This window comes from Schistosoma haematobium, chromosome ZW, assembly GCF_000699445.3.
Source record: "Schistosoma haematobium chromosome ZW, whole genome shotgun sequence".
Classification (NCBI taxonomy): Eukaryota; Metazoa; Platyhelminthes; class Trematoda; order Strigeidida; family Schistosomatidae; genus Schistosoma; species Schistosoma haematobium.
The window spans coordinates 27493609-27507844 of NC_067195.1; the positions used below are offsets into that span (position 1 = coordinate 27493609).

The window sequence follows — 14236 nt, forward strand, 5'->3', positions numbered from 1 at the left end:
TTGGCTGAAATGAAATATCTGTTGTTTAGTGAAGTACTGACGTCAGATAATCAAGCCAAGATGTTGATCTTAGCAATCTCGCCGTAGGATGCATTATTATGTCTTAGTTTGTGATTTTTACACAACCGTTTGTGAAAAATTGGGGTTGACTGGTCACCTCTGTGGCTATGCTATAGGAACTGATGGGAACACCAGTACATACGTTTTGATAAATCGGAAAGACTTTATTTAATCACACTATGATCAGTGCTAAATAACGTTATGCTTGACATATAAATGCGCTCTCTGCTACTATTGTTGATTACCTATCATAAAAGAGACCGTCGAAGACTTCATAATGGCTTATGGTATAGTTTCTACAACAAATTTTTCCTTCTAACGTCTATTTTGTAACATTGAGTTAACAAGAATTGTGGTAAATAACAAGTCTAGTGAGGCTCACATACTGATACACTCATTTCTTGACACAGACAAGCAGGAAATTACAGAAACTAACAATAACGTGGACAAATGGTTTACAGCTTCTCTAAGAAATCCAAAGAATAAAACATTTATTCAGAGGTCAATTCCTGAAAATTAAACTGAGAGTTTATCTCGAAATTCCACAAGTTTTTGACTGAAATGATGAATAATCAGTTGCTATAGTACACATAACCAAAATCAGGTTGTAAGTCTAACGCCTCAAAAGATGGATTGGGTGGTCAACCAACTAAATGTTCATCAGACAACTAGAGCCTTCATTTGCGTAGGGAATGTGTATTTGAGACGACGTGATACATCGGAAACCAAATGATTAATTTCAGTCAAAATCGTAATGGTAAGAGTTTGCCTTAGCAGTTATGAGTCAAATAATTTGTTGCACTCCCTCATTTTAAGTTGAAATATTCCAGATTTTCGAGTTATAATGAAATAACCTCCCGATACATTCTGTTCAACCTGAACTAGGCTGGTAATTGAAAAGTATATTTTTCTGATTATCAGACACTGGTAAGCATCTGAAACATGGTTATAGTTACAATAAATGCAATATGCAATCTAAGATTGTTAACTGATGGAGTAAATTCTACTAGTCACAGATCAGCCAAATATATACATATTTGGTCAGAATCTTGTGTAAGATGAGAATGAATGCGAACATTTCGTAAGGAATAGAGACATTGAGTATTTAATGGCTTTTTGAACTTGATAACTTGTATGCTGCAATTGTTTATTCGGACTCCTATTTCTTGTTGGCTGTCAAGTCTGGTAGTTTGACTGACGTGATGGAACGATCTAGGCTATATAAAAACAAAGACAAGGACTCTGAGGTAAGGTTTTAGATATTCAAATGTCGAATTTAGGAACTTCGGAGGCGTCGTACTGATCAGTCTGTTGAACTTCGCAAAGCTAAGAAGGATGAACAGCTTCAGAAGCGAAGAAACATACTGTTGACTGAACTAGATGAAACCTCACCCTTAAAAGAAAAGCAAATTGATACTCCTGAACACGTTAACTACGATGCAGTTATCCGTGATATGCAATCAAGTGATCGAGTCGCTCGATTCAAAGCAGTTCAGCTCTGTAGAAAAACCCTATCACGCGCAAAGAACCCTCCAATAGACGAGTTTTATAAAAGGGGTGCTGTCGACATCCTTGGTTCATCCCTCAGTTCCACTCAGTAAGTTAAATTAATGTCCCTTCAAATAGCAGCGATGATCTTGTTTTCGAGGCTGCATGGGCACTCACAAACATTGCCTCCGGTGATAGCTCTCATACAGCAGCCGTAGTCTCCTCTGGTACTGTCCCAAAACTAGTACGGCTGTTAAGTCATTCTGCTATCAATATAGCTGAGCAAAGTGTATGGGCTCTAAGTAATATTGCCGGAGATGGATCCAAATTCCGAGATATAGTTATCGAGAGCGGAGTTGTTGAACCAGTGTTAAAGTACGTGAAACCGTAACTAAATATTTCCCGAAGACTTCTAGATCGAGTTTGGAAGCAGCCCACCGTGGTATCAAATATTGCCTGGATGTTGTCTAATCTCTGTCGAAACCGAGATCCTCCTCCGCCACGTGCCGTCATTAAAAAGCTTCTGCCTTATCTCAATCGACTTCTTCAGTATGAGGGTAATAAGAATGTGGTTGTGGATACTGCATGGGCTCTTTCATACGCAAGTGATGCCGTAAATGAATTTATCGATGATATAATAGAAAGTGGATGTGTCCCGTTACTTCTGCGACTGTTGGCATCATCATCGGTATGTTCAATTTCAACATTTTATAACGGATTAGGCGAATCTCATTTCTCCCTCTCTCAGAGCCATTGGTAATCTTGTTATCGGTACTGATGAACAAACACAAGCTATTCTGGATGCTGGTTTACTAACTTACATCCCTGCATTGCTAAACAATGAAAAGTCTACTGTCGTCAAAGAAGCCTGTTGGGTAGTGAGTAACATTACCGCCGGAAGTGTAGATCAAATTGACATGGTTATAAGTCACAACATCATGCCATGCATTTTGGAGATCTTTTACAAGGTAATACAAAACCGTCGATATTTTATTTCGAAATTCATTTTAAAACCTACCTAATCTATCGTCTTAAAGCTCCTCAATTTTGGCCATGAGCGTCTATAGTGGCTTAAATTAGTTTTAACACCCGAAATCCTGGTCATACTTTCGTTTGGTCAGTAGTTTTTATCATATTGTTATTCTGTGTACATGTGAAGTTTTAATATAACTTCTTCAGATCAAAGAAGCAGTCATTTGATGGCTGTAGTAATGAGTCGATTAGCTCATGAATTAGTGTCGATTAAATAATTTAGACATCTATGCACAAACTTCCGAAGTCTGTTTTTTGTGTACTAAATATTTGAATACATCCAATTGAGAAATAGCTTAAACATGATTGTTAAGCACTCTACTTGGTTACTACGTAATCATTCAGGTTTATGGGTCAATACTAGGATTTAATGAGTAAGTATAGTTTGACAAAACTAATTTTATGATCGTTCTTGGCTACAACGCCAGGATGTTTGTGTGAGTTTCTGCTTTAAATAAAAAACGTCCCGATTGTAGTCATTAACGCCTAAAAAGCGGAGTGTTTATTAAAATTATCAACTGTATCTAAGCCATCTGCTCGGACTGTATCATTATCACATACAGTGTTTGCAAATGACTCGGCGGTTAGGACGCTCAACTTGCGCCCATGAACCGTAGGTTTTCGTCCGGTTCTGGATATTTCGGTTCGGGCAACTGCGTTATATGGTCAAACCTGACAATGCATTTCATACCCAAATGCCTGGTGAATGTTATTACTTTCAGAATGCATCACAGTCAGATATTAACCGTTTTCCTCAGTTTCAAAATCGCTCCGCGAATTCCTCATCAAACTCGTTCTCGGACTCATAATTTTTGCTCCCGTTTTGATATTATTATTACTTTGACATTTACTTAACAGCTCCGTCTGTTGATGCGACGTAGCAACATGGACCGATGCTCATGTGTCCAAAGGTTTACAAAGCTTATAATTGACTTGACATTCCGGTTCATACCACTACTGTAAGCTTTACATACTTACACCTTCATTCTTACGTGTTCGTGTTTGTTTTACAGGGTGAATTCAGAACTCAAAAAGAAGCGTGCTGGGTTATCAGTAATTTTATTAGCGGTGGAACCCCGGCACAATGTGCATATTTGTTGAACCAAAATGTGTTGAGAGCACTTTGCAATATACTTACAGTCTCAGAGTCGAAGGTTGTACTTATGGTTTTAGAGGGAATAAAAAAACTCCTAGAGGTATGTTTCGAATATTTTTGATGACTGTGTAATTCGATTCCAACTGTTATTTCTTTTATCTTTCTGGGGGTATCTCCAAAGTTTTTGTCAGCGCTTCATGTTTTTTATTAAACCTGGAATTTAAATTTTCACATGAAATATTCATTTTCTGTCCAAGATTTCTGACCAGTATGGGCAATTAGAACCAGCTTGTATCGAGTTAGAGACATGTGGGGGCTTGGATAAGTTGGAAGAATTGCAAGACCACACTAACGTTCAAGTCTATCAAGTTGCTTACGATTTAATTGAAAAGTACTTCAATGATGCGGTAGGTTGGTGCTTTCCTTGTTACACATTTAATGTTTTTGAAACGTTCGTGTCCATTTATTCAGTCATCAGGTATCGCAAACTAGCAGTCCTTTTCTGTTTGTAGTTAAGACCGATTTTTCTGCAGTCGACTTTATAGTATATTTGAGTTTCAGGTTTCTACAAGCCTCTTTTGGTAAAGCCAAGTGCATGTTTTTTAATATTCATATCAATATAAATAGCGTAACTTTCTGAGTGGATTGTAGCATTCAAGTATACAGTGAAATCCAATAATCTGTAAATTCTAATTGTCTGAATGCCTAGAGGAACTGCGGTTGTGGCAGAAGGAACAGTAAGCTGTGAACCTTTAGTCAGTTATACATGGGAACCAAACGCTGTGTGCGTGTAACTGATCTCAAAGAGTGGTCGGAATTTTTTATCAGTGATATTTGATCATTAAAGTGATTCTTCGAAGTGTAATCACTACCTTCATGTTGCTTCAAGGTTCACTAATCTCAACATACGATCATTCTTAAAATATAAGTAACAAGAAATATTAAGATGTGTGTTGGATAAAAGTGATTATATAAAAGTGTTTGTTTGCCATCTACTTCGTTTATAGCATCATGGGAGTGTGCTTGCTATTGTTTCAGACCATCGCTTACTATAATTCCGTGAAACACTATCAACTTAGTATATCAAAACTGTCTGCATTTGGAACAGTTGTTTCATCTTCAACGCTCATTTTATTTTCATAGCGGGATTGCTTGTTCACTCGGCGCAGTTTAAAAACTGCGAATTATTATCGATAATATATTTTGACAGCTTTACTCTTCTTTTCAGGATGATGAAAACGAAAGCAAAGTCGTGGCTGCTGATGGCACAGAGAATAGTGAGACTTTTCCTCCAAGTTCAGAACAAGAGTTCCAGTTTATTGCTCCCGATGGAGCTTCAGGACAAGATGGTGACTTTCATTTCTAAGTTAGAAGTTACTTCGACGCTAACTTCGCGTCAAAATTATCCGAGTTTCTAAATAGATTATTGGTATATGAACGATGGTATTTTTGGCCACTTTTATAACCTTAACTTCCCCACATCGTGGTAATCAACAATAGTCATGTACGTATCGGGGATTATTATTCAACCCGTGTTATTAAGTAATATTAGATTCAACATTATTATTTGTTACCTCAGGCGCCTGGAAACTAGCTGTAAACCCGAAGGCCTGTAATTATTCACTAAAAAGATTATCTTCATCTCTTAGGTGATATCAATTAGAGTTCAATATATAGTGTGTTAGTTCTACATGTACCTATGTCTTTAAAATTCCCGACTTTTTGGTGCCTAATAGCCATAAAGTCACGCTGCACACAAATGGTACTGCTCTTTTTTATCGTTCCTGCCATAATTGTTTCCAGTAGTATTGATTAACCGTCATGTTAAACCTTGTAAATAACATTTTGCTAGAAAATCAAATACAAGCTAAGGGTTGGTTTCACCTGAGCTCTTGTTACGTAAGACTAGTGTATGTTTATCTTAAGCATAGGTCACTGTCAGTTTACAATCTAGCTCGTTTCAAATTATTGCCATCCTTTCATTATATTGGCTTACATCTTTTATTGTGAATACAGGTTCCTTCTCCATGTTTTTCTCGATAAATTGGGACTTCTACTCAGCAATCAGGTGGCTGAAATCTAATGTGAAAGTGCCGGATTTCTGTAAGTTGTTTGCTTTGAAAAATGAAAGATGTGTGGGTATTTCAAAACAATCCTTTCACTCCTGAAAGCTGGTTTGATGTATTGAAGGTAGCACCATTAACGTCGATTGACTTAGAATCTTGTTGTTTGTGAAGCGCTTTGAGTGACATTTAGAGTTGAACGTATAAAAAATAACACAATAAAGGATTATTCGTGTGCGATTTTCCTGAAATTCGGATTGGTCTTTGTTTAAAGATCACTGTCCGTACTAGTAGGCTGGATTTTCTAGTCACCTCGTAAATCACACGATTGTCAATCCAAATGTAGAAAATTAGGAAGGTTATTATTATGCTTATCAAAATTGTGTCATACGATTGTTGAGAAGCACGAAAATCGACTTAGTACCAAAGACTCCTGAGTTCTAGTACACATGTTTGTTCAAAATCGCAGTATTTTAGCGAAGTTAGTTTTAGAAACATTCCGAAGTAACACTTCACTCGCATAACTAAGCCGTTAAACGGAATTCCGTTAGTTCAAATTGTTGCGAATTCACATTCATTATTTACTGGTTGTGATTTTGGCTCGAATGTTGGAGTCAAAGTGGAGTGTACACTCTGTTTGGATTCCGTCCATATCAAGAATGTTGATATTCGTAATGTCCAGTTGTGTTTAGGAGGGAATTTAGTAGCTCTGATCGTAATGGTCTTGCCTTATTTAGACCTCCAAAGTGAGAATAAACAGTGCGAAAGACGCTGACTTTTCCACTTCACATTTAAACAAGTCGAAACTAGACCACTGTAAAATTAGGAATTTTGTTATTTCACCTCTTAAACTTCGTTATAACTAACATTGTTGTTAATTAGACTTGTCTGTTCCTTAATCTCTGATTGGTCATCCAGGCGATTCGCCTTATTGGCGCGATGTTTAGTATAAATGTCCTATAAGTAGCTCTTAAAGATTAGTGTGAAAAAATTGTATTAAGATTTCGTATGCACCAGGATTATTTTTACAAATCACAGATCAAACCGCTAACGACCACTTTATCTATGAATCAGCCTTTAAATAAAAGAAATAGCTTACAAGCTTGTTACAAATCTGATGGGAAATCTGAAGGTCGATTCGAAGAAATAGAAAGAAAGTTAGTATTGTATTGCCAGTATTACCGTGTTGTTAGAATAAGTTTTACTTGTCTATGAACTTTAGATATTTATGCTATGCCTTGAAATTTTTTTAGAGATAAGCGGTGATGCAGACTACGAACTGTGTATGTAAATATTTCAGATGTACACGAAACGGTGGTCGAGAGTATAATAAGCTATTTGTAAATCATGTTCACAAACCCATATTATAATTACGGAATCAGTAGACAGTTCCAGATGTTTTCACTAATAAGTATAATCTATTAGCATCTAGAACTTTGAAAGAGAACAGTTTCTTTGCTTATATTTCACCCGTGTTTGTTCCTGAGGAAAAGCTTTTAGTCGAAGTTTTATGGAGACCTGTGTGCTTAATTGCAAATTTTGAAGAGTGCTGGTTAATATATGTCGGGGTCTGAGTTTTCTCGTTGATATATACGACTGTATTCCAGGCTAAATACCATGATACGGCATTGAGTTTTTCAGATTTATTTTGTTTGGTTTATTGATATTAACAGAATGTTAATTTCGAGGAAAGGTAGCAGCTACATCTGATTTTATTAAAGCATCATTTTAAACTAATTATTGTCTCAAAAATCTCTATGTATTCAAGTATTTTTAACATGGATTGGTTTGAAAAGCTGTTAGGACTGATAATATTAAATTTTACCATATAATGTTCAGAACATCAGTTCTTAATTACAGGGTATTCCTTTTAACAGGTATGGAGGATCGATAAAAATCATACAATTGTGGTACATAAGTTAGTTACTCTGGGAGATTATCTTGGTGATGTTCTGCATTATCTGTGCCAGGTTGCAACCACCTGTAATTGTTATACTGTAAATATGTTTAAGAAGTGTGTAGTTGGATGTGCAATCAATCGAAATGTTTTTCGTTATTCACGTATGACCAAGAAGTCTATATAAATATTGTTGTACATTACAGTAAAATAAGATATTGGTTCAGCGGAAACTTCCTCTTTAGGCAAATTCTTTACAAAGCTGTACAATCGCAAATATATACTTATTTTTCAAATCGGTGAACATTGTCTGGTAACGATAATATTTACAATATTTATGGAACTGCCATAAGTGTTAACAGGTAAAATAGAAATAAATATTATAGGGAAACTATTGATGTAGTTGCTGCAACCTTGAGTACTCATCAAGAAGATAGATAACGATCAACAAATGTGAAAGGTTGTGTCACGTGATTAGGTGGAATGTAGTGGATATGAACCATGATCAAAAGGAGTATGAAAACAGATCAGTCGGTTGGCGATAAAAAGTCATGAGACACGTAGAAGGGAGTGTGATGGATTTTAAATAAAGTAAGACATTAAGACTATGAGACAATATGCTAGATAGGTCCCTTTATTGTACATAGTTCAGCTTCTTCCAGCAGTATTGCATATCTTCCGGTAATGCTAAGAAGATGATGGTTTACTGTCTTCGACAGTTCTCTGCTTGGCTTATTAGTGACTTCGGTCGCTGTCTTTAATTCATATGACATATGTCCTTTAGGTGTTCGCCTGTTGAGCTTTTATCAAACCGTCTCCATCTTTTCAGTCGAGGTTGGTGATGTTCTTAAATACACTTAACAGAAGGCATCTGCTAATAACATATATCTGGGCTAATAAATTTAGTTTTTGATCTATTCGACCTGTTTTCATGTTTAACATATCTATTGATGTTATCATCAACAGAATATTGATTATAAAAAATTGAAAAATAAGTGTATACTTGTGATTGCACAACTTTGTCAATGATCTCACCAAAACGAGAACTAATAGCCGAACCTATCTTTTGTTTCAATGAGCATATTCCGTTTACTTGGAAGTAATATGGTAAACCCTTAAGATTGTTTAGTTGGAAACAGTGTCGAGTCACCTAGACTGGTGGCCACATTGCAACATGATCGATAGCATTCGATCTGCACTAATAAGGACTAGACAAGCATGACATTGATCACCACCCAGTGATCAATCAATTGTGAGTTGGAAACAGTTAGAGGACTATTTGTATAGATTCGGGTTCAAAACACACACTGTTGAATTGTTATCTGTATTATTGTGAACATAGTCAAGATATCTTTGCGTTGAATCACTCAAGTGGGGTTTTAGTTTACTGAGAATTATTTCGTCAGTGATCCAATCTCTAAGGATATAAAGATTAATCACAAAACCCCTTTCTTTGCCGGTATTAACTAGTTTCTGTTATCTGAATTGTCTACTTTTAGAACTGCGAACCCTCCAATTTCTCTATGTTAGTATTAATTTACTAGGATTCCTTTCATACTCGTCCTTATGACGAGTATTTTGGTTTTTTGATAAGAGAATGCATGATATTATGAGGAAAGACCTATAATTACGTAATCCGTGTCGCCCATCATCGACAGTCTATTATGTCAAGTGAGTATGCAAAATAAAAGCCCGTATATATCTATCGATAATTTTGCAGAAGGAAGGTTGGTTTCTCGAGATGCGTTGTACCTAATAAAAAAGGTGATTGGTGTCCAAGTAATCTGAACTTTCGTGTTCGTATAGATCCTAGCCATAAATATTTGATTTGAAGATAGCAAAGTCATTAAATTTCAAAAGTATGGTGTGAATCATACCGCGACCCAAATACTCATTCCTTACGAACTAAAGCAATTTACCTAGCCGCTATGTTGACACAACAACGGCATCGCTGTTAGTATTACACTAGCTATATGTTTCTGTTCACTGGTGAATTTAGCGATTGTCAGTGAATATTATATGTCTCCCTAAGCCCACAGAACTGATCTCAAGTGTCGGAAAACGTCTTTTTAGGTAATGAAAATAACGAAGCCTATCAGTCATGTCATGAATAATCATGATTTTTGACCTATGAAATGTGGTCGGACTCTTCTCTGTGTCAGCATATTTGGGTTACTATTGGATGTAATTAGTAATCCGTACAATTCTAACCACATATTCGGTATTTTAAGACTTACAAACGTGAAAGGTAATTGAGTTCGTCGGTGATATAAACATGGAAGTTCAAATATCTGATAACAGTACTGGTAGTATCAATACAACCATCAAGTCATATGCAGCCTAATGACACTAATCTTCGAAGGGAATGTTAAGAATTTTTCAGAGCCTTTTCCTAATGTGATTTACCATATGGCAAGAAGGATAACAAGAGCGTCGATTAAAGTTTGAAGTTATGCCGTAAATACTGACTTCAGGTCACAATTTATGAAGTTAGTTGTTTGTGTTAAATAGGTTTGTGATAAATACTATTAACTTTCACAGCTTCGTCTACAAATGGACGCATAAAAATCTGCACTACTAGTACCCTCACCAAATAAGTTTCACCATTTGGTGACTATTTATGAAATGATTACCTACATGATGATTAGTGACATTCACTCAGTGAATAACCTGGATTAAATAACAGATTTCTAGTACAAACTGGTCTATACTTCATAGCATCAGTCGGAATGTTTTCTAGATTTCACTGAGGATTTTATGAATACTGGGTAACACTTCTCAGAAAACTGACGTAACGACAGGGAATCAAGTAAACAGATTACTATATACAGTTTCTAACATTGGACCTAATGAGAGTATTCCTAAACTGTTTTTTCATGTCTTGAATTCTCATAGGGAAGGTGAACTGTTGTGTTTTGCATTGTAAAGTCCATTGTTAGTCAGGCCAGTTAAATGATGAGACTAGATTCTATTTGCATCTATTTACTGGACTTCTAAGAACTAATAGTCTAAGTTCTTGTTCTTATTAAAATGTTTGTTATCTCAACATCCACTTTTTTAATTAAGTTCATTAGATGTAAGTTGGATTTCCATAATATTGGTAGGTTGCTAGTGGAACATTTCCATTAGGACTATTTATTAACGTGCTATTGTGTTCATCAAGTAAATTGACACCAATCTTGAATCCTATATGGTCGTTATAGTGTTTGGTGTTTAATTCTTTAAAAATACGTCACCTGTTGGTTCATAGTTACATCTATTTTTTATGATATTAACTTATGCGATACTGGTGTGGAAACTGAATCCCCAAATACTATATATTCGAAAAAAGCAATCTTGAAGGTGACATTTTGATTTAGTGATATCCGTTCATTTGTATTTGATTGACGTTAATCGATTTGTTGTGGTTTCTGTTCATTTAATTTTCACTGTACACATTGTATAAATTAATTCATCGTTATTTTGTTCAAGAGACATTCAGTTTTACAAAATCTTTAACTAATAATCACTGGATGTAATCACCGTGTAAGTGAATTGACTCGATTGCAAATTTACATTTGATCTCTTCTAAATAAATATTCCTTACAGGATTTATATTGGAATAGGTGAGACTCAGGGATAACTCGGCTTTAGTATCATGCTATTAAAGTGTAGCTTAAAGTTATCACTGTTACCGTATCACGTGTGAACGAAGCGTTAGAGAAAAAGGTTACAACTAAAGTGGCTGTACTATCAGGGCAACTGTTCATGAACTCCATGATGCGTGGCGGTTCGTCCTGTTTTGCCTTACGACTGCGAAACGTGACCATTAAGGGTAGAAGATAGTCGTAAGTTACTAGTATTTGATCACAAATGTCTTAAAATATTGGCAGCCTGTTTTAGGATCACTGGGTAAGTAATAGTGAAGTTGGATGCAAGGTATCAGGAAATGGTAGTAAACCAGTTGATAAGGTTGTCAATTTCCATCGACTGAAATGGTTGGGCCACGTCTCACGTATGCCTGAACACCGATTACCACGACACGCAGTGCTGACTAGTATTGGAGGAGAGTTACTGGCAATGAAACCAAAATGTGGCATCAATGCTTGAAGTCACTAACTTTGTTCTGAACCATGTTGTTAGATGCAGACTAATTGGTTGAGATCCGTGAGACTATCGTAACCAATGGTTGGAGACTCTGGGTGACATGGCTCAGGATCGATCACAATGAAGTAGGTGTATACACACTTTGTCTTTCCTTAAACCATGAGATTAAAATTACTTTATACATTTCTGTCTACGAACTAGTCCTTTCTCCATGTATTATATCCTTATATGTGATCTTTCTTTTATATATTACTACTGTTGTAGTAACTGGTTCTATGAATTTGGTGTTCATCTTGTTGTGCTTATGAGGTTTGGCAACTTGGATCGATGCATATATGTGCCTGGTCCTACGTTGTAGTTGACTGATACGAATGGTGCGAGTTCTTGAATAGATTTGTGATGGGAATGTAACTTTCCACACATAGTTTCAGAGATATGACGTGTTTCGCTGCTCACGACTATGCTACGAAAGTCGTCAATCACTCTGGAAACGTGTTTAAACAAAATTGGACCATATTCCAACCTCAGCCGACATTGTAAACCGCTTGATAAAACATATGGTGAGGCATGTCAGTCTTTCGACCAATAGTTTCGTGTTAATTCAATACTGTTGAATATTCAACCCTGCTGCATTAAGTTAATAATTAGTAAGACATAACTTATCTGCTCATGTTGGCTTTACAAATAGAGAATGTTAGTGAATTGGTTTCGAATGTCTTGTGGATATACGCTAATCACTTATGCTGATTTTCAGTCTGTAGTCATCCAGATTTTCGAAAATTAGAATTCAGCCCCTTAGTCGTACAGACAAAGACTCGCAGTGAACGTCGAGTGATACTGCAAACAAGAGTGAACGACTAAAATCTTAGTACTTCACGTCACATTTGTTCATTCTATTGGTCGAAATGATTCAAAAGTACCTGATGTTCATTGGGAAGCAAACCCAGTTCCTGAATTTGAGTAACTTTATAATTGGGATATTACTACAGGGTTCCAAATATTGTGCGATCTATCTCACTAACATGTGTGTTCATTCATTTTACAAAGCATAGTTTTTTATTTATTGACGTTAATTTAGTTTGTTTATTTAATTCGAAGTAATAAATTAAATTCCCTATTTTTATCATCAGATTAAGTTGTTACGCTTTCAAGCAAAAAGTAAAATTAATTCAGAGCAATTACAATTTTGAAGAACAACTGCCTATTACTGTTATTTGATGTGCACATGTACTCTATAAATTAATAAAGTTTTCACTCTGGAAACTGAATTTTTTTATTATCAAATTCATGGAGTAGATAGGAGTCATTTCATTGGTTAACCTATCACAACAGTCTACAATGAAATGCTATCAGTGCACTACACAAAATCGTCGAAAACATATTGAAATGCACTTTCTATGGGAGGAAATTTTAAAATTAAATCTTCGATAATCATTTACGTCGATGAAATATTACTTATTGTAATATAAAGTGGTTTAAACCAGTGACTTCACGAGTTAGGTGCTCGTTATTGCTGAAACCGAAGCAACACGACTTTGGTTATTACTTTCCAACTACTGGCTTTAAGAAACAATTTTGTAAAGTTGTTTTTACTCAGTATCTTATCTTTTACCTTTTTATATTCACTAACCGTTTTACTATTTTCTCACCCCTTTAGCTATTTGAAATTTTCAAATTGAGTAAAAGTACAATTATCTATTGTCTAACCTGCTTTAAAAAAATGAATTATTTGTTTTAGAAATGGTTTCGTGATAGATAATTTATAGTTAAGTCATGTGAATCACTTACAATTTCGTGATATTTGAATATTTTGTTGAAACAATGGACATTTAATTGCAATTATTGTTTGGTTTCCATTTCGACTAATTAGACTGTTGTTTAAAACAATAGCTATTTTGCCAACTCAGTCACTTGAATTTTTCGCTTACTTGGTTGCTAAAGCTATCACTATGAGAACAAAACACGACAACAAATAAATAAGATTTTAGACAACTAACTACATTAAATTAAGTAAACCAAGCTGGCTTCTGTATAAATTTTTTGAATCATAAACCTTGGTATTCAAACAGGATCACTAAATATATTCCATGTTTTCTTCAAAGTTGCTTGTATAGTATTTCATTTGTAAGGGTTTGAATCTTCTTGTTTTCTCCGTTAAGGGCTAAAATTGATCAGCATCTTTTGTTACGCGTGGATCCTAGGTGGATTGCATCAATATTGTCAAGTCATAAGGATTTTAAATATAAAATTAGATTTTGTAGGTGTCATTACCAAGGTTTGATTTGATAATTTCGAATAAATTGAGCATTGGGTTGATTGTTATAAATAAAAATAATATATTTGTAATATCCCAATGAGTAGAAAATTGGATTTTTCTGACGTTTCGTGGCTTAGTGTAAGTCACTTCTTCAGAGAATAAATAACCAAATTAAATCAATCCAAGTTTAAATAGTCCGTTGTACTATTTAAACTTGGATTAATTTAATTTGGTTATTTATTCTCTGAAGAAGTGAC

The 14236-nt window shown here is 35.3% G+C and overlaps 1 protein-coding gene across 3 annotated transcripts; it reads left to right on the plus strand.

Annotated features, from left to right (window-relative positions):
- The first annotated feature begins 1080 nt into the window (after nt 1-1080).
- IMA3_1 (oligo-1,6-glucosidase ima3) lies at nt 1081-14027 on the plus strand. Of its 3 annotated transcripts, XM_051210884.1 has the most exons (10): nt 1081-1307; nt 1341-1657; nt 1690-1923; nt 1957-2236; nt 2271-2516; nt 3594-3776; nt 3934-4083; nt 4905-5180; nt 5693-5779; nt 12853-14027. In XM_051210884.1, exons 1-8 carry the CDS (start codon nt 1263-1265, stop codon nt 5040-5042), a joined length of 1593 nt encoding a protein of 530 aa, XP_051070906.1. In that variant the 5' UTR covers nt 1081-1262; the 3' UTR covers nt 5043-5180; nt 5693-5779; nt 12853-14027. The 3 variants fall into 3 exon arrangements, with proteins under 3 accessions (XP_051070906.1, XP_051070905.1, XP_051070907.1); XM_051210883.1 differs by having other exon boundaries at nt 1341-1923; nt 3934-5180; nt 5693-14027; XM_051210885.1 differs by lacking the exons at nt 5693-5779; nt 12853-14027 and having other exon boundaries at nt 1210-1307; nt 1690-2236.
- Nucleotides 14028-14236: the final 209 nt, after the last annotated feature.